This window comes from Notamacropus eugenii, chromosome 3, assembly GCF_028372415.1.
Source record: "Notamacropus eugenii isolate mMacEug1 chromosome 3, mMacEug1.pri_v2, whole genome shotgun sequence".
NCBI lineage: Eukaryota > Metazoa > Chordata > Mammalia > Diprotodontia > Macropodidae > Notamacropus > Notamacropus eugenii.
In genome coordinates, this window is record NC_092874.1 from 303,715,111 (window position 1) to 303,742,039 (window position 26,929).

General features: G+C 47.6%; 2 protein-coding genes and 1 long non-coding RNA gene across 13 annotated transcripts; 2 read left to right on the plus strand and 1 right to left on the minus strand.

Moving 5' to 3' along the window:
- Nucleotides 1-1,423: 1,423 nt before the first annotated feature.
- On the plus strand, nucleotides 1,424-4,790 carry CIMAP1B (ciliary microtubule associated protein 1B). 3 transcript variants are annotated; one of them, XM_072596409.1, is made up of 7 exons: nucleotides 1,424-1,516; nucleotides 2,034-2,170; nucleotides 2,374-2,577; nucleotides 3,033-3,134; nucleotides 3,459-3,580; nucleotides 3,717-3,863; nucleotides 4,398-4,790. In XM_072596409.1, the coding sequence occupies exons 2-7, from the start codon at nucleotides 2,062-2,064 to the stop codon at nucleotides 4,476-4,478; spliced, it is 765 nt and encodes a 254-aa protein (XP_072452510.1). In that variant the 5' UTR covers nucleotides 1,424-1,516; nucleotides 2,034-2,061; the 3' UTR covers nucleotides 4,479-4,790. The 3 variants fall into 3 exon arrangements, with proteins under 3 accessions (XP_072452510.1, XP_072452508.1, XP_072452507.1); XM_072596407.1 differs by having other exon boundaries at nucleotides 1,450-1,516; nucleotides 1,918-2,170; XM_072596406.1 differs by having other exon boundaries at nucleotides 1,459-1,516; nucleotides 1,886-2,170.
- Nucleotides 4,791-15,391: 10,601 nt separating this feature from the next.
- LOC140496550 (uncharacterized) lies at nucleotides 15,392-19,415 on the minus strand. The gene is made up of 2 exons (XR_011964292.1): nucleotides 19,297-19,415; nucleotides 15,392-17,257 (listed from the first exon to the last, which is right to left on the minus strand). It is a non-coding gene; the product is annotated as an uncharacterized lncRNA (long non-coding RNA).
- On the plus strand, nucleotides 18,142-26,880 carry TYMP (thymidine phosphorylase). 9 transcript variants are annotated; one of them, XM_072596422.1, is made up of 11 exons: nucleotides 18,142-18,345; nucleotides 18,796-18,835; nucleotides 18,971-19,105; nucleotides 19,338-19,540; nucleotides 19,911-20,009; nucleotides 20,200-20,329; nucleotides 20,497-20,615; nucleotides 23,816-23,978; nucleotides 24,068-24,298; nucleotides 24,484-24,624; nucleotides 26,617-26,880. In XM_072596422.1, the coding sequence occupies exons 2-11, from the start codon at nucleotides 18,808-18,810 to the stop codon at nucleotides 26,769-26,771; spliced, it is 1,404 nt and encodes a 467-aa protein (XP_072452523.1). In that variant the 5' UTR covers nucleotides 18,142-18,345; nucleotides 18,796-18,807; the 3' UTR covers nucleotides 26,772-26,880. The 9 variants fall into 9 exon arrangements, with proteins under 9 accessions (XP_072452523.1, XP_072452515.1, XP_072452517.1 ...); XM_072596414.1 differs by lacking the exon at nucleotides 18,142-18,345 and adding an exon at nucleotides 18,358-18,487 and having other exon boundaries at nucleotides 18,796-18,859; XM_072596416.1 differs by lacking the exon at nucleotides 18,142-18,345 and adding an exon at nucleotides 18,358-18,487 and having other exon boundaries at nucleotides 18,799-18,859.
- The last annotated feature ends 49 nt before the right edge of the window (nucleotides 26,881-26,929 follow it).

Sequence of the window (26,929 nt, forward strand, 5' to 3'; positions counted from 1 at the left end):
TGGTGCTCAGAAGACATGCCAAGTGTGGGGCCCAAGATTCACACAGGGAATGTGTTTGAAATCCACAACAGAAGGAGGTTGTCTAGGGAAAGCTGAGAGAAGAATTCTTAAGCCCCCCAGAATAAGCTAGAGAAAGAGCCAGAACAGAATCAGGAAGCAGATGACCTTTGCAAAATATTTTATTTTTTCAAAGTATATAAAAACAATTTTTAACATTCATTTTTTAAAATTTGAGTTCCAAATTCTCTCTTTCTCTTCCTCCCCTACCCCTTCCCTGAAATAGCAAGCAATTTGATTAGGTAAAACATGTGCAGTCATGTGAAAGAAAACCGAAGACAAAAAAAACCCACAAAAAATTAAAAAAAATAGTATGCTTCAATGTGCACTCAAGAGTTTATCAGTTCTTTCTCACATTTTTCATCATAAGTCCTTCAGAATTGTCTTGGATCATGATATTGCTGAGAACAGCTAAATCATTCACTATTGATCATCATACAATATTGCTGTTACACTGTTCTTCTGGTTCTGCTGACTTCACTGCATCAGTTCATGTAAATTTTCCCAGGGTTTTCAGAAAGCATCTTGCTCATCATTTCTTACAGCACAATAATATTCCATCGCAATCATATGCCAGCTTGTTCAGCCATTCCCCAAATGACAGGCTTCCCTTCAATTTCCAATTCTTTGCCATCACAAAAAGGATGCATGAAGGTTTTTCTGTGCACAGAGGTTCTTTTCCTTTTTAATTTGTTTGGGATACAGATCTAGAAGTGGTATTACTGGGTCAAAGGGTATGCACAGTTTGATTGCCCTTTTGGCATAGTTCCAAATTGCTCTCCAGAATAGTTGATCAGGTCACAGCTCTACCAACAATGCATTAATGGCATACGACCTTTCTAAAGGCAAGGAAAGAATAGGGCCTGGAGTGGGGGATCATTGGGGTCTAAAACCACAGAAAATCCAAAGAAGCTGAGGACTGAGAAAAGGGCACTTGGGCACCTAGAGGACCCTGGTGATCTTGGGAGGAGAGCTGTCTGGGAGGGTGAGGGGAATCAGTCACTGAAGGTCACTCTGCTCCTCTTCCGTGCTTGGGGGTCAAGCTAACACTTATTTCACTGTAGAGGAACTAAGGCTCACAAAGAGCAGGGGATAAGATGTAGCTCTCACAGCCTGTCAGGGACAGAGCCACGATTGGAAGCCAAGCGTCCAGTCCAACTCTGGGCTCCGACCAGTTTCCAGGCCCACGGAAAGCGGTGGTGAAACAAAGGTTGGGGTGGGTGGCAGTGTGTGTGTCAGGGGGAGTTGCGGGGGAAGCAGGGCTAGCTCTCGGAGCAAACAGGGCCACAATGAGGATGAGGGGCGGGGCCACAATAGGGCTTGTGGGCGGGGCTTTGGAGCAGGGGGCGGAGCGGGGGCTAGCCCTAAGGGACCGGGGCCTCCCACCGGGATGGTCGTTTTGTTTCTGAGCCGCTGCTTCTTCAGGCTCCTCCCCACCGCTCCGCTGGGGACGAAACAGGTGAGTGTGGGCCCAGAGGTCGCTGCCGGTCTTCTACTTTCCCCCCTTTTCTCTTTCCCCCCCAGTTATTAGTGTCTGCATAATTGCCTCAAGGCCGAGATTTCCTTTCAGCACCCCAAATCTCTCACTGACTCCTCCAAAGGCCCTCACTGTGAACCCCCAAACCTCTCATTGATCCACTCGGATCCCCCTCATTACCAAGCTCAAACTCCTCACTGATTCCCCTCGAATCTCCTGACGTTCCTCTCTGTCACCCTGATTCTTGCCACTTTGGGGGGCAAATGGGGGCGAGGCCGTTGAGGCCCTTGGCCTCTGGAGGCGGGGTGACCTTGGTCGTCGTTCCCCCGCCAAATTCTTCCCCACTAAAAGGTCTCTCTGTTTGTTGTCCCGGTATCTCGGAGACCGGCCGGAGGCGTGGCCGATCTGGCGGCTACAACCCTGGAGGCCAAATGCCACCAGCACGCAACAGGGCTGCGGGCTCCCAGGGGTAGCCTCGACTGCATCTTCTGGCTCTCAGGTGCCGAAAACCTCGTCCAAAGTCCGGGATGGACAACAATTTGTGGGTGGGCTCTTGGCGGCCCCACCGTCCCCGGGGCCCCATTGCAGCACTCTACAGTGGTCCTGGGCCCAAGTACCAGCTGCCTCCGAGCACCGGTATGGCACGTCCAGGGTGGGGGGACGGGGATGTTCGGAGGGAGAGAGGACCCAGCCCTGTGTACCAAAGGGCAGAGAACTTCTAACTCTGCGGAGTCCTGGGGAGCCTGGAAGATAGATGGGAGGTCTGGGCAGGGAATGGGGGTGAACTCCCCCACCGAACTCTGCGTCGCCTTCCGCCCTTGTTTCGCTCCTTCCCCCAGGTTATAAGATGCACGACCCATCCCGTTTCCGAGCACCTGCCTATACGTTCGGCACCAGGATCCCCGCACACAGTGTCACCTGTGGCCCCGGCCCTGGGCACCTCATCCCTCAGCGCATGACAGTTCGGGGCCCAGAAGGCGGGCCCGCCTTCTCTATTTACGGGAGACCCCGAGATAGCCGCCTGTTCCGAACTCCGGGCCCTGGTCAGAGAGGACCCAAGCGGAGAGTTCATCCCACCCAGTGCAGGGTCCCAAACCTAAACCCGACGCCGCCCCCCACCCCTATCCTTTCCCTCAATAGCTTGGCTCGGAATCTCCTGTCTGGGTCCTGATTTCCCCCAGAATCCCTAGCCTTTTTAATTCCTCCCGATTGGACGTGGAGACAGAGGGAGGATCTGCTCCACCCTCACTGAGGAGGATAACACCCCTACAGCCCTAAGGTCTCTTGACTCGGACAACCTATCTAGATTCCGCCTTGGCATCTCAGTGGCACCCGAACAAGACGGCACTCAGGCCCTAGCCTCCCTTTTCTGGCCCCCATGACCCATGGATCTAGGGCCCAAGGGTCCCCTAGGCTCCCACAGCCCACTTGAAGAAGCCCCAACTCAGGCCTTCCAACCATGCCACCCAGGGACCGACCGCAGCCCTCCTTTCTACAGGTCGCTACTTTCCAGAGCGAGCCACCCACCTCACATTTCCCAAAGCCCCAGGGCACTCTATGGCTGGCCGTACCAAAGACTTGCAGGAAGACCGGACCCCCGGTGAGCCCCTAACCTGCCTTCCAGACTGGTCTGGAACAGCACCTAAATTCTGAGGAAATACACACACACACACACACACACACACACACACACACACACGGGAGTTTGGGCAGGTTCCTTTCCTTCTCTGGGCCTCAGTTTCACAGTTGTACAATGAAAGGATAAGGTTAGGGGTCTGATGATCTTAAAGAAAGTCCTTAAAGGTTCAAGGAGAGTATTAGAAGGGCATTAGCCCCACCTGCCACCCCAGGAGCCAGGGAACTGCTCTTCCCCACCTTCACCTCCTCGATCCAAACCGCTCTCCTCGCCCTCCCTGTGCCCAAGGCCCGGCGGCCTATACTGTTCCTTCGCTCTTCGGCTGCCGTCTGATCCATAAGGTTTCGGCTCCCACTTACTCCATCAGTGGTCGAAGTGCTGTGGGCGGCTTCTACCAAGATCTGAGCAAGGTGGGGCGGTAGGCGGACCGCACCGGGCGTGGCGGGATCAAATGGAAGGGGTGGAGGGAAAGGAAGAGAGGAAAGGAGAGAGCGAGAATGACCCGCAAGCGGGAAGATCTGAAAGGTCACACCCCGGTCCCTGCAGACCCCAGGCCCCTGTGCTTATCATGAGGTGAATCCCGGTGTGTACAAGACCAAGGCCCCACAGTATACGATGCAGCCTCGCACCTCCCTGCCGCAGGACAACTCGGTGAAACCTGGTCCGGCAGCCTACTACCCTTATCCTCACAAGGTGGGGACTGGGGATATCAAGCTGAGGGCGGGAAACAGCTGACTGGGGGGGACAAATGTAGTGACAAGGGAGAAAGAGGGGGAAGAGAGGAGGGGGAGAGGGAGAGAGAGAGAGCTATTGAAAGAGACAAAGAGGGAGAGACAGAGAGAGAGGGAGGGAGAGAGAGAGAGGGAGGGAGGGGGAGAGAGAGGGAGGGAGGGGGAGAGAGAGAGAGAGAGAGAGAGAGAGAGAGAGAGAGAGAGAGAGAGAGAGAGAGAGAGAGAGAGAGAGAGAGAGAGCTATTGATAGAGACAAAGCAAGAGATGCAGGAGACAGCAGAGGACTCGGAAACAAGTAGGGTGCTCAAAGAGATGGAATATTCAGGGAAGATTAGGAGGCTTCGAGAGGGATCCCCAGCCACTGCCCCAAGAGAACTCAGAGAGATGGGAGAATGGGAGAAAGGTTTCGAGACTCTCCTAGGGCCCAGGGGGCTCGGAGCCTGGCAAGGGGGTCATGGTGGTGGGGGAGTTGTGCTCAGCTCCCTCTTCCCTGCAGTGTCGCCAAGCGCCTGGTCCCTCTTTTGGGATCCGTCACTCTCAATACGAGGCTCCGCTAATCGTGGATCCACAGGATTAATCCCTGCGAGGCCGGGCAGGCGAGACCCCACAAAGATATGTCCCATAAAGCCTCCTGGCCCAGCCCGGCCTCTGTTCACGTGTCCGGCTGCCCCCATCACTCTGAGCGTCCTCGTGTGTGGCAGTGGCTGCCGCCTCCCTCTCCTCGGCATAAAGCAGGCCCCCGGCGGGCCACAGAGTATACTCCCCTTTCTCTCAAGTCCGGGGCAGCTGTGCCCCGACCGCCCTTGCAGCTAGAGCCTGAGCCTGTCTATCTGTCTGTCTGTCTGTCTGTGTGCCTGTGGCCCCATGCGGAAATAAACCTCGACCTCTATGTGTTGCTCCTTTGTTCCCTCGGCCTGAGCTAGCTGACCTCCTATCAGCCCAAGGACCTGCCAGGCCCAGGAGGGGAAAGAAATACATTTCGGGCCGTGACTCAGGCCTTGGCCCCATCCACATGCAAACTGGAGAGTCCAATTAGGGAGTCTTGAGTCTAGCAAAGGGCTGGGGTGGGGGAGTTGAGGAGCTAAAACCTCCCCTGTGGCTCTCCTTTCCCTACTGTGTCCCTCAGTCCCACCCTGGCCCAGAATGGCCTTTGGGTTTCTTTGATAAGTTGGCTGTGTGTTTACCATAAAGACTATCAGACCAGAGGGTAGGGAGTCAGAGCGGGAGGCAGGGCTCCCCACGGGAAAGGACTTGAGGGCTTTGTCTTGGGGTTTCCATCACACTTCTAACAATCCTTATATGACACTTACCTCAGTTTCTTTCTTGGTAAAATGGAGATAATAACCCAGCACCATCTCCACTGTGAGCAAAGCATTTTTCAAATCCAGGAGCTCTATACACATATTATTATACTTATCCTTAGGGTCTTTTAGTGCCCTGGAGCGAGGCTGCACTTCTAAGATCCTGAGAATCTGGGGTGCCTGCTCTTTGTCTAACACGGTGCTAAGGGTACAAGAGCCTTTTGTGCAACTCTTTCTACAAAAGGCTTAGTCTTCTGTTCAGAAAAAGGGGAAGTTAGCCCACCTAGTAGGCCAGTTAGGGAATAGCACAAGGCAGTCCTATTAGGCTGGGGGCCAACCCAAAGAGTCACCCTGTGGGACAGTCCAGTCTCCAGCCACAACCCCACTGTCTCTGCTAGCACAAGTAGCCTACCAGTAGGGAACACAAATGACCTCAGTTACATGAGTAACACTGGTGATGAATCATCGGGGAAAACCAGGGACATCTGGGAACAGGGCTGGGCTGAACCCAGCCCGTCCACTTGCCCCTCCATATCCTCGAAACAGTGGAGCTTGTTTCCAGCATTCAGTTCTCAGCAGGACTCAGACCCAGCAGCAGAGCTGCTGGGCAAAGGGTGCACTAGTCTCTGTCTCAAAAGTCTTGGATGTAAACTCATGCTCTGCTGCTTACTAATTGTAGAACCCTAGCTAAATCATTTCCTGCCTTGGAATCCCAATTTACTCCTTTGTAAAATGATTGCAAAACCAGCCAGTCCATAGATTCATGCTAAACAGCTCTTCTATTAGGGACTTGGATAAAGGAATGTTCAACCAATCTGCTAAAGATGCAAAACTTGGAGAGAAGAGGAATGTTTTGGATGAGAGGGAACAAGAGTTTTACCCTAACAGGCTCTCTTCACCAGCTAGAACATGGGACTGAGTCTAGCAATGTTTTTTTCCTGTTATTTTTTTCTTCATGGAGAGAAATGTGAAGTCTTACGTTTGGGTTGAAAAAATAAATAAATTTCAACACAATATACCAGAGGTTGTCTGACTAGGGAAAAGGACAGAGAGAATCTTATCTCCTTATTCCTGGAAGCTCACCTCTCAACGTAGCCCAAGATCATCCCATAGGTTTTTCTAACTGCCACAATACCGTCAAGCTTGCTGCCCACTAAACCCCTCAGATCTTTCTCCTCAATAAACTGCTATCTAACCATACCTTTCCCGAGTCACATTTGTGAAGTCAGTTTTTTGGAACCTGAATAGAAGACTTGATTACAATAGGGTGGGGAATGTGTGCTAAATGTTTGAAATGCAGTATATAGAGCTACCCTGAATTGGTTTCCCTACATTATGCTCTTACAGAAACAAGTAACCATCAGTCAATCATATATCCCACAGAGGGAGATAAAGGACGTTGTTTGGCCACTAAAAGCACACTGACTGCCCATGAATAATCTGCTTCTGAAACTTCATCATAGTTCTGGTCTCTGGTTCAGACTTGACAATATACAATCTAGCATGTATTTTTAAAATTTTTATTAGTATTTTGTGTCTTACATGGCAATGTTACATATGTTACTATGGCAATAGTTATTCCAAGTAACCATTCCTCTCCCAGAGTCATCCCATATGACAGAGTATTTTTAAGAGAGGAAAAAACAAATCAGCAGAATTGATCGATACATAGGAAAAAGTCCAAAAATATGTGCCATGTGTAACACCTGTGGACCTCCCATCTCCATGTAGAAGTAGGTTTGAGGTGTCTTCTCTCTTCATTTCAGTTCTGCTTGAGCTTTGTAATTTTGCTAATTTACTTTTGATTTTTCTTTTGGTGTGTCATATTTCTTCCCATTTCTGTGGTTGTAGTTACTGTGTGGATTGTTTTCTTGGCTCTGCTGACTTCCCTCTGCATCAGTTAATGTAGTTTTTTCCATGACTCTCTGTATGCATCACACACATTTCTTACAGAAGAGTAGCATTCCATTATATTCATGTACAACAATTTGTTGAGCCACCCTCCAACTGATGGGCATCTACCAGATCTCCAGTTCTTTGTTTGCTGTTACAAAAAGAGCTACTATAAATAATTTAGTTTAGATGAGAATTTTCTTCCTATCAATGGCTTCTTTGGGGTATGAGCTCAGTAATAGAGCCTCTGGTTCAAAGGATATGGACATTTTAGTTACTTTATTTGCATAATACCATTGCTTTCCAGAATGATTGTACCATTCCACAGCTCCACCAACAATTTTAGTGTACCTATCCTTACACAACCCCTCCAACATTAATGGTTGCTATTTTTTGGTAATTTTTCCAATTTGCAGGGTGTAATGTGAAATCTCAGGGTAGTTGGGATTTGCATTTGTCTTATTAATAGTGATTTGGAGCATTTTTTCATGTGGTTGTCAATACTTTGCAAGTCTTTTGACAACTGATTGTTCATATCTTTTGACTAATATATATAATCATATCATACATAATCATAATCATACAAGCCCTCATCTGGCGTTTATTTCTTTGAATGTGGTCTATGATTTTATTGGTCTGCAGAGCTTCTCCCAAGGGATTTTCTCCACCAATGCATGGCAGCACTTTCTCAGCAACTTCAAGTCTTAGAGTCAGCTGTGGCACTGAGGGGTGAAGCAATGTAACAGCAAATAGCATTGCTGCTGTTGTAACTAGCCTATAAAGCACTTTAGAACTATGATTTCCTTTGATCCTCACAAAGCTTCTGATATGGGCACTATTGTTATCCCCATTTTATAGGTGAGGATACTGTGGCAGCAATAGGTTAAGTGACTTGCCCAAGGGTCACTCAGTATCTGAAGCAGAATTGGAACTCGGATCTTCCTGACTTCATGCCCAGCACTCTAATCATTGTGTCAGAGTCACATAACCAGTATGGGTCAGTCTTTCCGATGCTGAAGCTGGCTTTGTAACCTCCCATAATCTGCCCCTCAAATACAAGATCTCCCTCAATTAATGAATTACCCTCCCTTCACAACTAATTCATAGGATTTAATAATTCATTATTACTGGCTATGTCGTTTATCAAGTTACTCTTCATTGTTCAGTCATTTCAGTGGCATCTGGCTCTTTATGACCCTATTTGGGGTTTTCTTAGCAAGGTTACTGGAGTAATTTCCTTCTTGGGGTCATTTTACAGATGAGAAAACTGAGGCAAGCAGGATTAAGTGACTTGCCCAGGCGCACACAGATAGGAAGTTTCTGAAGTCACATCTGAACACAGGTCTTTCTGACTCCAAGTCCAATGCTCTATCCACTGCACCACCTAGTGCACCCAATATTGATTCAATATTAATTAAAGTAAGTAGCACAGTATTAAAAGAAGTCAACAATCATTTATTAAGTGCCTGCCATGTGCCTGTGCTAAGCACTGAGCATACAAAAGTAAAACTCTAGTCCCCTCTCAGGGTCTTCCCAGTCCAATGGAGACAACTTCGCACAAAGAAGCTGTAGGGGAGCCAAAATGGAGGTCAAGGAAGCAGTAAGAGGAGAGTTTTCCCAAAGCAAACCTCACCATTGGGTGGCTTGGTTGAGCCTGCTGCCCAGACGGTCTGAGGAGAGAATTGGGTAGCTTTAAAGTTAGTGGAGAAACAAAGGGAAGACAGCAGGAAAGTGGAGGTATTGGACATGCTCTCCCACCATGACCCTACTTGGCTCTCCTAGTCTTGTTCCCCACAGGTGCAGCAGCTTTCATTCTCTGCTCCTCTGCCTCAGTTTTAAGCCTGCTCTGTCTCTGTCTCCCCCAGTCTGCTCTAGGTCTATGGACAGTCTCATAGATAGTGCCAGCTCTCACTCAGTGCCCCACTGTCTGCTTCTAGCAGCCTGAGGTGAACACCCAACTCAGAGTTTGGGAGATGGTGTCTCTCTTTCCCAAAGTCTGTAAAAGGACTGGACAGAAGATGCTAAGAAGCAAAGGAAATGAGAGTTGTGTGCCAGAACACATTCCCTAGTACCCTCTATCCCTTATCCAGGCCATTTCTGGGGGGTCCTGAAAGCTGGGTTACATTCCACTTATCTCTATTAAATTGCCACTCATTAGACTCAGGCTTGTGCTCTCGTCTATGGAGCTCTTCAGAGTCCAACCATTCAACCAGGTCCAACTCTTTCTCACTGTCCTTTTTCCTCAAAAGTGTCCAATTCACAGCCGTTGGCTGCAAGTGACCTGCAGAACCTTCCCAGTTCTGAAGAACTAGACTAAAAGATATTTGGAAAGAGCTTAACAAAATAAAAACAATACATCAAAAATAATGTTAATTTAGGGTTTCCTAAGTCAATATGCAGTTTACTGTTTCTGTTTGAAATTGATACCATAGATCATATCTCCTCCACTTTTCTGCAGGAGTAGTATGAGATCCTCAATGGGAGAGGGAAAAATGAATTTGTTAAGCATCTAAGGATCTCTAGGGAAGGTACTGGGCTAAGCACTTTACAAATATCATCTCATTTTATCAACTCACATTTGAACTTAGGTCTTCTTGACTTCAGGACTAGTTCTCTAACTATCGCAGGATCTCAGTCAGTTCTGGGTGGAAGATCTGAGTAAACTATACCTACAGCAGTACTTCATCTACCAGCTTAGTAACAAGAAAGAAGTGGGCAGCTAGGTGGTGCAGTAGATAGAGCACCAATGCAGGAGTCAGGAGGACCTGAGTTCAAATCTCACCTCAGACACTTGACACTCACTAGCTGTGTGACCTTGGGCATAGTCACTTAATCCCAATTGCCTCATCCTGGGTCATCTCTCAATCAAAAAAAGCAAAGTCAAGTGCAAGTCATGTCATCATTTCTGTGATGGCATAGTCTTCTTCGGCAACAAAGCATGAATACACAACAAGAAGGGAAGGAAAAGAAGAATTGGGCAGTTCTCATTTCTTTCCTGTCGACAGTTATCATTGTCTCAGGAGTGACTCTCTTCTCTTCCCTCCTATAAACTCTCTTCTGTGTCCTCAGCTTCCCCCTCCAGTCTCTGATCACTTCTTCCCTCATTGTTACAGACCTTTGCTGGGCTTTTGTATTTGCCCTCTGTTATCTGCCCATGTGTCCATCTTCCACCATTTATTTTACAAGTTAAGTCAGTGGGTGACTTCATTGCTTACTCACATTGGTCTTCTCAGGTAAATCCTGTTTTTCTTCCTCCTTGGAATTACTTCCCTTATGATTTCAGAGTCACCCATACCTCCTTGGGTAAACTTTCCCTACAAAATTTTGGTTCAAGGGATTGCCCCTCTGTGAACACTTGAATCTCACATAACCTAGGGTGCACATCAGATTCTACCTGACTTTCCTTGTCTATGTCACAAACTCTAGGAAAAATTGGTCATTTCCCCACAGAGTTTCCATGATTTCCACATCAACAATCAGTTCTTCCCTATGAGAGAGGATCAATTACAGAATAACATCTCCTGTACAACAAAAAATCCACAGATCTAGATTGGGGGGAGAAAAGAATGATTAAATCTTCCCATGCTGTTTTCTTCAACTTTTGAAGGAAAGAAATCTCAAAGAAGGTCAAGAAGTTGTTAGCTTCTCTACTTTGAGCATACAGACAGAGCAGCAACCTTAGCCATATCGGGACAACTGAAGATTCCCCTCTCTACTGCATCATGCCTCTGTGGGAGGCTTATGATTCCTTCCCAAAAATTCTCTATTTCCTCCTTCTGTACTGGTAGTCACTAATATACTCTGATGACAAGAAATACTTCTTTTTCTCCCACCATAGCTCTTTACTCAAATGTTCTCCAGCATTTTTCTTTCCTACCTCTACCCCCTTTCCTGGTTAACCCATCTATACACACCTACTCTTTTTAAAATTCAACTTTATTTTATTTTCACATCTGACTTGTCTCCCTCTCACTTCCACCTTCCATACATGATGAGAAGGTAAGAAAAACAAAACCCATAACAAATATGTAGTCAAGCAAAATAAATTCCACATTGACCATATCCATAAAAGAAAGAAAAGAAAGGAAAGGAAAGGGAAGGGAAGGAAAGCAAAGGAAAGGAAAGGAAAAGAAAGGAAAGGAAAGGAAAGGAAAGGAAAGGAAAGGAAAGGAAAGGAAAGGAAAGGAAAGGAAAGGAAAGGAAAGGAAAGGAAAGGAAAGGAAAGGAAAGGAAAAAGAGAAGGGAAGGGAAGAAAAAGATATAATTCTCTTTTTGGTGATATATATTACATATCCTTTTCCTCTTTCTTTGATTCAGTAAAGGTATCACTGGGACAAAGGGCATGCAGATTTTAATGGATTTGGGGGCATAGTTTCAAATTGCTTTCCACAATGGTTGGGTCAGTTCACAGCTCCACCAATAGTACATTAATGTGCCTGTTTTTCCTTATTCCCTCCAGCATTTCTTATTTTATATTTTTGTCAACTTTGCCAATCTGAAGAGTATGAATTGGGTACCTCAAAGATGTTTTAATTTTCATTTATCTAATTATTAGTGATTTAGACCATTTTTTCACAAGGCTGTTGATAGCTTGGGTTCCTTCTTATGAAAACTGCCTGTTCACATGCTTTGATAATTTATTAATTAGGAAATGTGACTTAGATTTACAAATTTGACTCAGTTCCCTACATATCTTAGAAATGAAATCTTTATCAGAGAAATTTGCTACAAAGATTCCCTCCCCAACTTCTTGCTTCTCTTTTCATTTTAGTTGCATTTGTTTTGTTTGTGAAAAACTTTTAAATTTTAAGTGATCAAAGTTATCTGTTTTAGCACCTATGAATTGCTCTATTTCTTGTTTGCTCATGAACTCTTCCTTTATCCATATAGAGCTGACAGGTAATTTCTTCCAAGCTCCTCTAATTTGCTTTATGTCTAAATCCTGTACCCACTTGGAGCTTATCTTGGTATATGTTGCAAGTTACCTAGTTTCTGCCAGACTAATTTCTAGCTTTCCCAGCAGTTTTTGTTATATGAGTTCTTATCCCCACAGTTGGATCTTTGGGTCATATACCTTCTTAATCTTCCCTCACATCTATCCTCTCTTTCTTTTGAATAATAGAGGCAGCTAGGTGGTGCAGTGGATAGAGCACTAGTGCAGGAGTCAGGAGGACCTGAGTTCAAATCTCACCTCAGACACTTGACACTCATTAGCTGTGTGACCTTGGGCAAGTCACTTAACCCCAATTGCCTCATCCTGGGTCATCTTTAGTCATCCCAATGAATATCTGGTCACTGGATTCAGATGGCTCTGGAGGAGAAGTGAGGCTGGTGACCTGAACAGCCCTCCCTCACTCAAAATTAAGTCAAGTGCAAGTCATGTCATCATTTCTCTGATGGCATGATCTTCTTCAGCAACAAAGGACAAACACACACATCCATTCAAGGCTGTGCTCCTGGCATGGCTTTCATCCCACTAAGCCTTAAAGTGTCTTCCTTCCATTAATATCTTCAGTGGCTTCCATTGGTCACCTGAACTTTGGGCATCTGTATGTATAGACATTTTAAACTGATTTAATCAAACAAAGATTTATTAAGTGCCTACCATGTGCAAGGCATTGTACTAAATACTGGGGATACAAAGACTCAAACAGATTCTGTCCCCAGGCAACATAACTATTAGTTTGAGGTAGCTTAACATGTAATAATTATGTCTCAAAATCCTTTAAGATTTATAAAGAATTCCTAGTGCCGTGAGGTAGGATAGTGTTAGCAGCATTATTCCCAAATTACTGACAAGAAAACTGAGCTTTGGAGAAGTAGTGACATGATGTTGTTTGAGGATCCCAACTGAGACAGAGGGACTCTGAGCTCACCACTGCAGTCATGCCCAGTACGAGGAATAGTCACTGTAGTGACCCTTTCCCTTTATCCTGCATCCGGAGCTGGAAAGCACCTCAGAGGTCATCTTATATGAGGAAACTGAGTCCCAGGGGGATGAAGCAACTTGTGGAGGGTCACACTTGTACTAAGTGGCAGAGACAGCATTTGAACTCAGGTCCTTTGAATCCAAAGTCCATGAGTTTTTTGCTATGCTCAGCTTTCCCTGTTCCGACATCTGCTGGAAATGGGAGATTATTAGCTCATCAATCAATTAGAGCAAAGGTCAGAGTAAATACTGAATTAGAAGAAAGGTAAAGGATAATATAATGTTGCTGCTCCAGTATCACAAAACTGTTTGGTTTTTTAAACAAACTATCAACCCTAGAAAAAAAATGGGAAAAAAGGACATTGACTCAGACTAATTTTTTTTTCTTCAGAAAAGTTGATCGGTAGAAAAAAACTCCTTTTATAGGAAGCCTTCCTCAATCCCTCTGAATTATAGAGCCTTCCCTCTGTTAATTATTTCCTACTTAACCTGTATATAGCTGGTTTTGTGTGTATTTGTTTCCACATTGTATCCCTTACTGGATTGTGAGCGCCACAGTCACTGTATCAGCAATATTGCAACAAAATCATCTATGAAAGACTTAGCTACCCTGACTAATCCACAACAATAGAACTCATGAGGAACAGTGCTCGCCACCTCCAGAGAGTGAAGAGATCAGAGTGAGCTGATGGACTCAGAACAGATTGAATAAGACTTTTTCTTTATTTATTTTTCTTGCTTCCCCCCCTTCCCCTCCCCTCAACTCGAACCCTGGCTAATTCAGGAAATACGTTTTTCGTGACTTCTTATGTATAATGGTTATTGCTTTTCTTGTCTTCTCATTGGGCAGGTGGGGAAGGTTGAAAGAAAAAAAGAATTTGGAACTGAAAATAAAAAATTTAAAATTTAAAAAAGATTGTAAACTCCTGAACTGCTCTTTCGTATCCCCTGTGCTTAGCACAGAGTCTGGCACCTAATAGGCACTTAATAAAATATTGATTGGTTGACAGTGGAAGGGTACTAAATAAGCCTAAAAATGCTTTGACAAACACATAATCTCCCCTCTAAGTCAGGGTAAGACACGCCAGCCAACTACCCTCTTTAGAGTACAAATTCATTTACAAAACATTGTGGAAAAGAATGACAGAAGATTATGAAGAAAATGACCTCAGGAAAAAAAGCAAACAAACCACGAAGAAATAAACCCACCCACAGAAGCAGTACAAGAAAAACCAGGTCCCCGAAGAGTTTCACATAAGATCCAGTTTAGCCAGATCATCCAAAAGTATTCATTCTTCTCTTGTTGCTAGAATAAATGGCCTTTTGTGGAGATCTGGTCAGGGACTGTCCAGTTGATTGATTTTGTGGAACTGAGACACTAAGTGGTTCACTAAAATAGTCTAAGTATAGGGTTTATTGATCATTTACAGACCATGAGAACACACTTGCCCAAAAAAGATAGGAGCCCTGGCTGGGTTCCCTGCACCTCCCTGCCAGCCCTGGAGCATAGAAATGAAGCCACATACCTTTGAACCAGAGTCCCAGGTAATAGACTACCTTTAGATGGCCCCCAGATGCTAGGGGGCTTGATGTTTAACTCAGGGAACCAAAGGAGCTGGCTGCCACAGTCTAGACTGAGCCCAGTCACCAGTGACTACACAGACAAGGCAAAACACCAGGGTTAGTAGAATTCCTTTGAGGGATGTATCCTTTGTCAGTATTATGTAAGATCTGCAATCTTATGAGCCAGGGCAACACTCACAGGCTTCTATTAGTCACTCAAGCTACTTGTGTCTTTAGGTCCCTTCTCTTTCTGCGGCTCTGGGGCTAATTTAGCCTGCCAACATCACCTGATCATATCAGCTTTGTAAGAAACAATTGTCTTACCAAGAACTCCACAAGGCCATTAATGAATTCAGGGAGGGAAAGATTTTTATTTTAGCATTCTTGCCAATGGGTAATTTGACTGGCAGCCCTTTGTAGTAAAGGGTAATCTGATGGGCACACTTGTTATAGACAAATACACAGCTTTTAATTCCTATCCCCATTCGAATTTCCCTCTCCTGTTCCCTATTGGCTGGGTATTTCAGGATTCACAGCCTATCCAAAATACCTAAACCCCCACACACATGTGTCTCTGCCCTTGTTTACATTTTCCCTTCCCACATATCAGTGCTCCCCATTCATCCTCATTTTCTTTGTATTATTTGGTAGAAGAATGACAAGCCATAAATACTTTTAATCGCAACTCAGAATGTCTGCATCACTCAGATTTTATCATCTCCAGAGCATGAGAGCTCTTTTTGTGGTGGCCAATGTGTGGGTCAGAGACCACCGACTCAAATAAAAATAAGAGACGTCTCAAGGTAGAAACAAAGCAGCAAGATTTTATTATGATTTCATGAGAAAGGGCATCTCCTCTCTGATAAGTAATCAGGAGAGTGAGGCAATTACAGGCAAAAACAGAGATTATATAGCCCTAACACAGATCCCACCCCACCCCCACTGGTCTTTTTCTCCCATTGGCTGGGAGGCAGGCTCACAATCTAAACACGACAGTCTACCCTGTGAATAACCAATAGGCATTATGTTGATGTAGATGTTGATGTGGCAACCCAAGGGGGTGTTGTGTTATGCTGGTATGGCAACCCAAGAGTTCAAGGGGGAGGTTGTGATGGCAATCCAAGGGAAGCTGTGTTATGTTGATGTGGCATACAATTTCTGGGAAACTGAAACTTAGGCCTAACCATCTTTTGTTAAGCACTGAGAAGTCTTCACTAACTTCATTCCATTCACCAAGAACTGGAAATCAAGGGGATGCCCATCAATTGGGGAATGGTTAAACAAGTTGTGGTATATGAATGTAGTGGAATACTATTGTGCTATAAAAAATGACCCACAGGCAGACTTCAGAAAAACCTGGAAAGACTTTATATGAACTGATGCTGAGTGAAATGAGCAGAACCAGGAGAACATTATACACAGCAACAGCCACAGTGTTCAAGGACTGTTTTTGATAGACTTAGCAATGCAAGGACTTAAAATATTTCCAAAGGACTCATGATGCAAAATGCCATTCATTTCCAGAGAAAGAACTATGAAGTCAGATCACAGAATGAAGCAGACTCTTTTCTCCTTTGTTATGTTTTGTTTTTCTCATGGTTTCTCCATTCATTTTAATTCTTCTATACTACATGACTAATGTGAAAATGTGTTTAATAGGAGTATATGTATAGAACCCATATAAGATTGTGTGTCATCTTGGGAAAGGAGAGGGGAGGGAGTGAAGGGGAGAAAATTTGGAAGTTATGGAAGTGATTTTGAAAACTGAAAACAAATAAATTAATAAATTTGGGGGGGGGAACCTCCAAGGATCATAGGCCCACTACTTTGGGCAGCTTGATGTTTTTTAAGTAAAGTTTTATTTGGTAAAAAGAGAGAGAGAGAGAGAGTTGAACCCAGGATACCTGTGTCTCCTGGACTACTAACATCAGAAAAAGGCACCTGTTCATCCTTAATGAAGAGCTGTTAACACAGGAAAAGGTTTTCACTAGGTTTACCCAGAGAACAAAGAAAGGAATGTCTGTTCTCACCTCTGAGTTACACCCCCCACCACATTTTCAACCAGTTTGTTTAGAGACTTTCTGACAAGTAGGACTCCTTAGGTTTCATAAATTATGTGTCACATGATTTCTGTGGAATCGTCTCTAACAACTTTGAAGTCTTCAATGTCTCTCCACGGTCTTCTGAGAAAAATTTCGAGCTCCTCTGTCTCCTCAGCTTTTTAGTTTTATCTCATAATATTTCTCTCCACACAGTCTGATCCCCCAAGGACTTCATCCCACTTCTATGTCTTTGCTTAAGCTGTTCCTCATGCTCAGAATGCTTGGACTTTTTTTGAATTCCAGGCTTTCCTTCAAATCCTTGCTCAAATGCCACCACCTCCCAGAAGCCTTCCTTTCTGCCTTGTATTGATGCTGGAACTTCATCCCTTGTAGATCCCTTTTATCTGGTGCTTTTTAGTCCTTTGGCTTTGTGCCTCATTCTGCTACTGGTCTGTGAGTTCCAGGAAGGAAGAGATGGCATTAGGCAAACTGGGCTTTCCCACCCAGAGCCAGCCTGGCTCCTCTTAGAGCCTCCAATTGTGAAATGTTCAGTGTGAACACTTACAACTCAGAAATTAGTAAGTGCTAAAAATAAAGGCTTGCTTCATTGCTTTGTTAATCATCTAGACTAAAGAAAGAGATTGAGAAAATGTTAGTAATTCACATGAAACTTGAAAGTGTGATATGTTTTATAGCAGTTCTTTTTGTGGTGGCAAAAAATTGAGAGGATGCCTATCCACTGTGGAATGGCTGAAGTTACGGTATATGATTGTGATGGAATGTTATATTTGTGGGTTGCTCTCAGAAAAACCTGGAAAGACTTACATGAACTGATGCAAAGTGAAGTAAACAGAACCAAAACAGTATATGTACTGACAGCAATATCGTATGTTCTATGATTAACTGTGAATGACTTCACTGTTCTCAATGATTTGAGACAGTTCAGAAGGACTTAAGAGAAAAACACAATTCACTTCCAGAGAAAGAACTGATGGAGTCTAAATGTAGATCAAGGCACACTTTCTAAACTTTTTTTTACTATTTTCTTTTTTTGGGTTTGTGTTCTCTTTTTCAATATGGCTAATTTGGAAGTATCCTTTGCATGATTGCATATGTATATAACTTATATCAAATTGCTTGCCTTCTCATCCTGGGGGAAGGGGAGGGAGGGAATTTGGAACTCAAAATTATTTTTAAAATAAACATTAAAAATCATTTTTACATGTAATTGAGAAAAAATAAAATAACATTCTTTTTTAAAGTATGATATGAGGACTTTTTTTTTTTTTTTTTAGAGAAAAGGTATTTTTTCCCCTGCTGGTTGTTAAACATTTACCAGCATATCCCTGCCCCCAGTTCAGCCCAGGGTTCTTAGTATATCATAAGAGCTTAAATGAATATCTATTGAATGAATTAATTAATGAAATTTTTTTTTTTAATTGCCTTGCCTGTGACTTCCTGGACTGGGCTGGGCTAGGCTAGTCCTCTGCCAAGAGACACAGTCAGTCTATTGCTCAACCTCTGGAGGACATCGGAATATGAAACTAAGATATAAAGGCAAGAATTATTGAAGAAAGAATTCCTGCTCAGACACTTTTCTGTGCTCTGTGCTGGACCATATATCTTGGAATTTCACCACAAACTAAGGAAATTCAAAGTCAAGTGACAAGACTGGCAAGGAAGACTTCTTGGAGGACGTGAGGGGTGTAAGCTGAGGTATCTGAGGCCCCTCCCAATTCTGGGAACCTGGGACACTTCCCCTTTTTACTCATAGTCCAGGCACCATGATTGATCCAGACTGGGGCACACCCTCTCCGTTATCCCACTGAGCCTGAAACAGTGACTGGACAAAGCAAAGGTACCGAAGAGAAAAGGAGAAGAGGGTGGGTGGGAGAAGAAGGTACAAATAGATCAGGACTGGGACAGAAATTAGAAATAAAGAGAAAATTAGAGACTGAGAGTGGGAGGGGACAGTCACTCAGAAACTGATCAGGAGGCAGTGGTCCAAGTCAGGGACCCAAGGAGGACACAAGGAGAACAGTTACACTGTCACTGGAGGGGGTAGCAGGTAAGAGGGGCTAGGGAGAAAGGCACTGGGATGGTGATAGAAGGAGACAAAAGAGGAAAGACAGATAGTGGGGCTATACCTTCCACTTTCCCTCCTAGCAGAACCCAAGGATGGCAGCGACAGACCAGACAGAGCCAGGTGAGGGGGTCTTGGAGATCATGGGTGAGTGGGGAATGTATGTGCCATGCCCCCTCCCGGGACTCCCTAACATAGGCTCTGGGGTGCTTTCTCTGTGTCCAGTGGCCCCTCTGACTTAGCCCTCTCCTCTCCCAGACTCCAGCCTCCAGAAGCCTAGATCCATGCCAGAGCTTATTAGGAAGAAGCGAGATGGGGATCGCCTGGAGGAGGCAGAGATTCGGAGCTTTGTTCAAGGGGTGACGGAGGGAACAGTGCAGGAGGCACAGATAGGTAATACACACACACACACACACACACACACACACACACACACATACACACACACACACACACACACACACACACACACACACACACACACACACCTGACTCTGCCTGCCCCAAAACCCAGAGTCACCACCCCAGCCCTGACCAAAGGCCCACACACCTCCCCCGCAACCCCAACCTCCCCAGTCACTCACCCAGCATCTATTCCCCCTTCAGGTTCTCTCTGTGCCCGCAGGTGCCATGTTGATGGCTATCCGGCTGCAAGGCATGGACCTGGCTGAGACAGAGATTCTGACCCGAGCACTGGCTGAGTCTGGACGGCAGCTTCAGTGGCCTGAGGCCTGGGGACCGCTGCTGGTGGACAAGCATTCAACAGGAGGCGTGGGGGACAAAGTCAGCCTGATCTTGGCACCTGCTCTAGCCGCCTGCGGCTGCAAGGTCAACCTCCTGACCCCTGTCCCTAGGGGTGGAAGGAGTGGTCACACGCTCCCTCTGGGGTGGCTAGGAGAGAAAGGAGAAGATATAGCTGCAGGTCCCTCTCCCCATTGTCCCCTTAAACTTTGCTCAGAGCCCCAGCTGAGCTGCCCTACCTCAGGCAGATACTGGCCTTTCAGAGTAGGCTAAGCTGCCTCAAGGTAGGGACCTGGATTGTTGGGGGTGGACTGACTGAGAACCTACCAGGCTGAGCACACGACCACACATGTCCTTCAAGTCACAGACCAGAGATGAGAGCCGAAGTCTGGAGGAGGGAGGTCAGGGAGGTTTCAGCCCTTGGTGGTGGGATGGGGCTGTGCTCTTGCCCATACAGGTGCCAATGATCAGTGGTCGGGGACTTGGGCACACCGGAGGCACATTGGACAAGCTGGAAGCCATCCCAGGCTTCTCAGTGGTGCAAAGTCCAGAGCAGGTATTGGACAAAGGACCCTGACTGGGTGAACCTGATGAACAGTCATTAATGGGTGGGGCACTCGTAATTGGAAGTCAAATGACTGATGGGAGAAATCATTGGTCCAAAATCACTGGAGGTCATTGACTGATGGGGCAATTATTTGGGTCATGTTGTCACTTATGGGGATCCTCACTGACTGTGATGTTAGATGCGGGAGCTGCTGGAGCAAGCAGGCTGCTGCATTGTGGGGCAGAGCCAGGAGCTGGTCCCTGCAGACGGAGTCCTTTATGCCATTCGGGATGTGACTGCCACAGTGGACAGCCTCCCCCTCATCACAGGTGACCTGCCCCCTTCCCCTGATGGAGTCTGGTCACCAGCATTCTGACCTTGGTTAGGAACAGCCTGACCATAGGTGACTAGAGCCACACCATGCTTCCAGGCCTCCAGCTAGACTTCTGCAGGGATCTCTGGTTCTAACCCAAGCCCCATTCTCTGCCCCCTCTAGCCTCTATCCTCAGTAAGAAGGCCGTGGAGCAACTCTCGACCCTGGTGATAGATGTGAAATTTGGGGAAGCAGCCATCTTCCCAAGCCAAGAAAGAGCTCGAGAGCTGGCCCAGGCCCTGGTGAGTGAGTGTGAGCCCCACAAATGCTCATTGTACACCTGCAGGACCTTTCCTCCCTAGGACTCTGGAATCAGCAACCCATTCCTAGGGGAGGGGGGAGGGAGCTGTGGGCCCTGGAAGTCAGACAGTTTTTATAATTTATTTTTTACTAACTTCATAACTGCCAGCTCAAACAATAAAAACCATCTATGGGTGAGGGAGAGAATCTCTCCCCTCTGCCCCTTGTCTTCCCCTTTCCATTCTCCACCCTTCCCTCCCCTTTTCCCCTTCCCTCTTATCCTTCCCTCCTCTCTCCCCCTTCCCTCTCCCCCTCCCCTCTCCCCTTCTCTTCCCCCTTCCCATTCCCCTCTCCTTGATTCCTTTTCCCTTCCCCCTTCCCCTCCTCTTCCCCTCCTCCCTCAACATTCAGCACCAGATAGGTAGGACTTTTGATAGATAGGTAGGACTTTGATAGACAGTGGCAGAGGGAAGGGCATTCCTGGGATTGGGACTACGAGGGGAGTACCAAGGGGGGAAAGGGCAAGAAATAGTCAGGCAGGACACGGACAGAAGGAATGAAGGGTAATGGTGGCAGATGGGGTTGGCACCAGCATGGGAGGCCTTGAATGCCAAGTGGAAATGCTTGGGCTCCATTCAGTAGCAATATGCAGACATTGTGGGTGAATGGAGAATGACCTGATAGATGTGACGGTTTGGGATGATCATTCCCAGTTTGGAAGAGAGAGAGAGGAGAGGCAAAGAGATCAGATGCTCATTACCTGCAGGGAAGAGGCATTGAAAACCTGAATGGGAGCAAAAACTGTGGGAAAGGGAGAAGCAGGTAACTCAGTCAGTCAGTCAGCAAACACGGATGAAGCAGTTACCGAGTCCCAGGCACTCCAATCTCTAAGGACCCAAAAAAAGGCAAAAACATGGTCCTGGCCTTCAAAAAGAGCTCAGACTCAGACAACATGCAGCAACTCTGCACATACTAGATAATACTAAGTCAATGGGTTCCAGAGATGGTGTGGAACACAGAAGTCCTAGGACTTGGCAGCCCATTGGATGTGGAAGAGGAGCAAGGGTTGGGGGACCAGTTCTTCAGCGGGAAAAGAGTCATTTGTGGCACTTAGAGCGAGGTTGATGAGGTCACTGTGGAGCAGAACCTCAGACCCTACTGACAACCCAGTGAAGTATCTGGACTCTGTCTCAGGATGATGCTTTCTAAAAATTTGCAACTGAAGGAGATGTTACATTTCAGTTAGAGGTCAGGGAGAAAAAAGGATGTAATTGTTTTCCAATTTGTTTTCCATGAAATCTATCCCCAGGTCGACTTGGGAGTCTATGAACCCAGGTTAAAAACCCCTGGGTTAGGGCACAGTGAGCTGGAGGTACTACTAGGACCCCTGGGTGGGCAGGTCCAGTAGGCAGGCAGGGGAAGCTGTGTGTCTGGCGGGGTCAGACTGACAGTTTAAGCCATCAGAGAGAGGAGAAAGAGATGAAGGCTTAGGGCACCGTCCTTTAAAGGCAGGGAGATGGCAAGCCAGGAAAGGGGACCATGGAACAAGGTAGAGGCAAGAGGAGACTGTGAGAGAACAGTCCCAGAGGCTGAGACAGGAGAGAGAATTCAGGAGCAGATGCTCAATGGGCCCAAAAGCTGCAGAGAGATCAGCAAGAAAAGCTTTGGTTCACCATCAGGGGTGGCAGGACTGGAAGCCAGGTTGCAGTGAGGTGAGGACCCAGGATGCCCCTGGACTTGGATGGAGGAACTTTGGCAGCCTCTGTGCCAACCAGTATTATGAACTAGAATACCCATTACACAAATACCTCCAGTGACAGGGAGCTCACTACCTAAGTTAGCCGGCAGTGGGTGATTAGCTAGAAGTGTAGCAAAGAGATAGAATGAGATTGGTAGTAAGGTCAGCACGGGTCATGGGGAGACCGAAATATGCTGCTCACCACTCCCTATTCATTCATATCCAAAGGAATTTGGGGATATGGGCAGAAACTCAGAATATGAAATTATCTGGCAAACTCTCCTAACAGGAAATCAGTGGCTCAGAAATTGATGAGATCTGGATGTTTCTTGAGCTTAAAGTTTTCCAAACCAGGGACAAGCAGAAGTTATAGTCACAGGCCAGTCTGTTGAGATGAATTCTAAAGGAGGAAGGAAGCATTGTCTAGAGCCCTGGCACACAGTGGGTGCCTAATAGATATGCTGGACCATACTATGGACCAGGCTTCACAGACTCAAATTCTACTCTGTGCATCCAGCATGGGCTGTAACTCATGGTCCAGCATGAAGCAGAGGATTTCTGAAGTCAGCTTAGGACTAGAAATTCGGTTATTATACAGAGAAACAATAGCATGAGTTCCATTTTTTAAAAAGCATTTAATTAAGGAGAAAAAAGACATGAGATGGGGGAAAAAGCCCATCAGAAATATTCTCAACAGTCATTTGGCAACATCTTCTTCCCTAGCAAAGGCCCCCGACAAAACATACATGTCTATGCTCTGTCCCTCCCTCCTCAAAAATCTAATCTCTGTGATGACCAGAGCTAGCAACACTTTTGGTCTTGGTATCTCCAACCTGGTACACAGTAGGCACTTAATAAATGCTTGTTGACTTGACAAGTGTCAGAGAAAGAAGACTGAAGAACTAGCTGACATGAAGTGAGATGTGTCCGAGGAAGGTTAGCCTCAAGGTGTAGGATGGAAGAAGGGTGAAGGCTGTAGATGATGACTCTGAAGGGTATGGGAGGGAGGTGTGAGACAGAGTGGTGAGGGCAGGGAAAGGGAGGGGAGGGGAGGGGAGGGGAGGGTTAAGGTTAGGGAGAGAAGGGAAGGGAAGGGGAGGGGAAGGGAGGAGAAGGGAGGTGGAGACTGGAGGAAAGAAAGAAGGGGAGGGAGACAGGAAGAGAAAGAAGGGAAGAGAAGGGAGGGAGGCGGTAAGGAAAGGACAGATTTGTGGAGGTAAATCAGGAGGACTTAATGGTTGATTGGATGTGGCAAATAAAGGAGAGAGAAGAGTTCAATGTGACCAGGAGGCTTCTAGCCTAGGTGGCCGAGAAGATGGTGAGGGGAAGGAAGCAAAGGCTGAGGGGAGCAGACTGGTGACCATCTACCGGGATATCGTTAAGGGCTGAGCAGTTGTTGTCAGCCCAGATGGTGAACCTGAAGTGGTCCACACCTTACAATGACCATGGGATGGGTCTCTCCAGGTGGGAGTGGGGGCCCGCCTGGGCATCCGGGTGGCAGCTGCATTGACCACCATGGACAGTCCCCTGGGCCGTTGTGTGGGCCACGGGCTCGAAGTAGAGGAAGCCTTACAGTGCCTGGAGGGAGATGGTCCCCTGGACTTACGGGACTTCATCACCCAGTTAGGTGTGTGTTGGGAGACAGAGGTAAAAGGGGAGAGGGAAGGGCTCTCTCTGTCCACCTGCTCACTGGCCCTGCCTAACACCCATCCCCAGGAGGATCTCTGTTGTGGCTGAATGGACAAGCCCCAACCTTGGCCCAGGGGGCAGCTCAAGTGGGAGCCACACTGGACAATGGCTCTGCCCTGGGCCGGTTTCAGGCCATGCTGGAGGCCCAGGGGGTGGCACCTAACCTGGCCCAAGCCCTGTGCTCAGGATCTCCTGCCCAGCGCCAAGGCCTGCTCCCCACAGCCCCTACCAAGGAGGAGCTGAAAACAACTTCAGAGGGTGAGGAGAACCCTAATATCAAGGTCTGGCTCATCCCTGCCCCCTGCAGGCCCTCCATGACAAGCACACACCCATACTTAGTGCAGATCACCCTCATGCCCCATCATTCCCCACCCTGCCCCCGCTCCCCATTTCCATCACTGCCTTTGCTCCTCCCACACACACCCTAAAACTTCCTTCCTCAGGCACCGTGGAGAAGATCCAGGCACTACCCCTGGCCCAGGTTCTCCATGAGCTGGGGGCTGGCCGGAACAAAGCAGGAGAGCCCCTGCACCATGATGTGGGGCTGGAGCTGCTAGTGAGCATAGGACAAAGAGTCATTGCAGGTGAGACCCTTGGCCTTATGTCGGGAGGGATGTTCCTGCAGGAGACCAGGCCCCTCCCTAGAGATTGGGGGAGAGGGGACGGGGTACACAGGGACAAAGAGAGAGGATCATCCAGTTATCCAGGCAGCTGAGGTGCCCAGGTGTGTTCCAGCCACCCTCCTTCCAAACATTCACACTCCAGGAAAGGCTAAGACCGTGAGTGGCGTAGCAGGCTTTTTACAAGTGTACCCGGTACAGCTTCCTTCATATGCTCACACACATTCGGGGCCCTAAGACATTTAGCACAAGCTACAGGAACCAAACCACTTCTGGCACCAGACTGTCTCAGGCCTTCTCTGAGGTCTTGACTGCTCAGCAACCTCCTCCAGGTCCTTCCCATCTGTCCTCCCTCCAGACTCCCCTTAGTCATAGGTATTCTGGGGTCCTAGATCTAGACCTCAGAGCCCAGGTGGCCCAATCCCCTCATTTTTCAGATGAGGAAACTGAGGCCCAGGGGGACTGACAGACATCCTACTTGGTTGATATCCCTCTGGGATCCTTTACCACCTTTGCCTCTGGCTGCTGATCCCTGGCCAGTCTGATGCCAGTCTCAGTTCCTGGCCTTCTCCCCACTGAGTCCCCAGGGGTCATGCTTTCCTTCTGTCCCTCTGGGGTCTGTGACACTGTCCTCTCCATGAAGCTCCTGACCCCAGTGCTTACTTAAGCCTGGTGTTGATCTCTGTACAAGGAAGCCTCTTTCCCCTCAGGAAGAATCCAGTATTCACCTCCTTATGAAGAAATCCTCTCCCAAAACCCTCTGCTTTGTGACCAGGTTCGGTTGCTCCTTCTTTGCCCCACCCCCATCCCCAGATTCTGTCTGCCTCTCAGGGTCTTTTCCTGCCTTCCTTGGCATTTATAAGCAGTCCTCATAACTCTGAGCTAATTCAATTCAACATACACATATTAAGTACTTGCTGCATACAGTGTCCTGCACTGGGCATTGAGGGAGAGTCTGAGCAGAGAGAAGACAGGCCCAGTCTCAAGAACCCCCAGGAGAGGAGGGGAAGATTGAGACCGGCTATGAAGGATGCATCTTCTTGTCCAGTTCTTGGGGATCAGGCCAGCCTGGGGGTGAGAGGGTCTTTGTGGAGGCTAGACTTTTAAAGGAGGTGAAGAGAGAACACACCAAGCAGAGGGCACAGGAGAATGCCAGGCTAGCACCACAAAGGGAGAGGGTGAATGTGAGGACCACAGGCAGACACTCCTGCAGCGGATGAGATCAGGGTCAGTTGGGGCTGGAGGGATGCTGAGGAGTGAGACCAGGACTGGAGAGTCAGCCTTCTTCTGCACTGAGCAAAGAGGGAGGGAAGAGTCAGTGGAGAAATGGACAGGTGCCTGCCTGGAGGTGCACAGAAGAGGCTGAGGAGTCAGGGAGGCTGGAGAACCACCTGGCATCTCTGAAGCCCAAGCACAAAAAGTCATAATAAAAATAACTCCGGAGTCTCGAGGGTTCCCAGCCCTTTAAGACAGGGAGCAAAGTATTTAGATTCCCCCAGAAGCAATGAAGAAATGGGCAGGTGACTTGCTAAGTGTCACTGTGATGTCCTGGAGGGCTGACCACTAGTGCCAGGGGCAGCTGAAGCCAGAAAAAAGGCTCGGGAGGCTAGGGGAGGGCGGGGTGGAAGCAGGGGGGCCTGAAGCTGGTGGGGGCGCTTGTAGGTCCAGGGAGGCCTGAGCCTCATCGAAGCATATGGAGAGGAATGACGTTAGAGGCTGGAGGGGAGGGGGCTGGTGTGAGCACGCCTTGTCATCAGGCGTGTTGTCATCTCCTGACGTCTTCAGAGGGCCTTTGGGTCAGCCTGGCCCCAAGCAGGCACCTCCCCCACCCCGATAGTGCTTGGTCCCCGTTGGGGCGCTGTTTCCTGCAGCGCAGGGCGGTCTCTTGGGTTTGTATACTGGGGCTGGTGGCCTTCCTGCGGGCTCACTCACAGCTCTGCCTCCCTTCCTGCCCAGGCACACCCTGGATTCGCATCCACCACCGGGGCCCAGGCCTGGGTCCCAGCCACCAGCGGAGGCTGCAGGGGGCCCTGACGCTGTCCAACGCGGAGCCCTTCTTGCCCGAGCCCTGCCTCCGGGAGCTCATCCTGCCCCCCTCCATGCAGGGCTGAGCCGAGGACTCCCATCCCTGCCAGTCCGTCTCCCCACTCGCCTTCCCCTGGGCACCGACCCTTACTCGGGGATCTTTTTCTCGGGAATAAACTGCCCGTTTCGCACGAACTCTGCTTGCTCTGGAGGGGGAGTGGGTTCGGGTCCCACCCGTCACCTC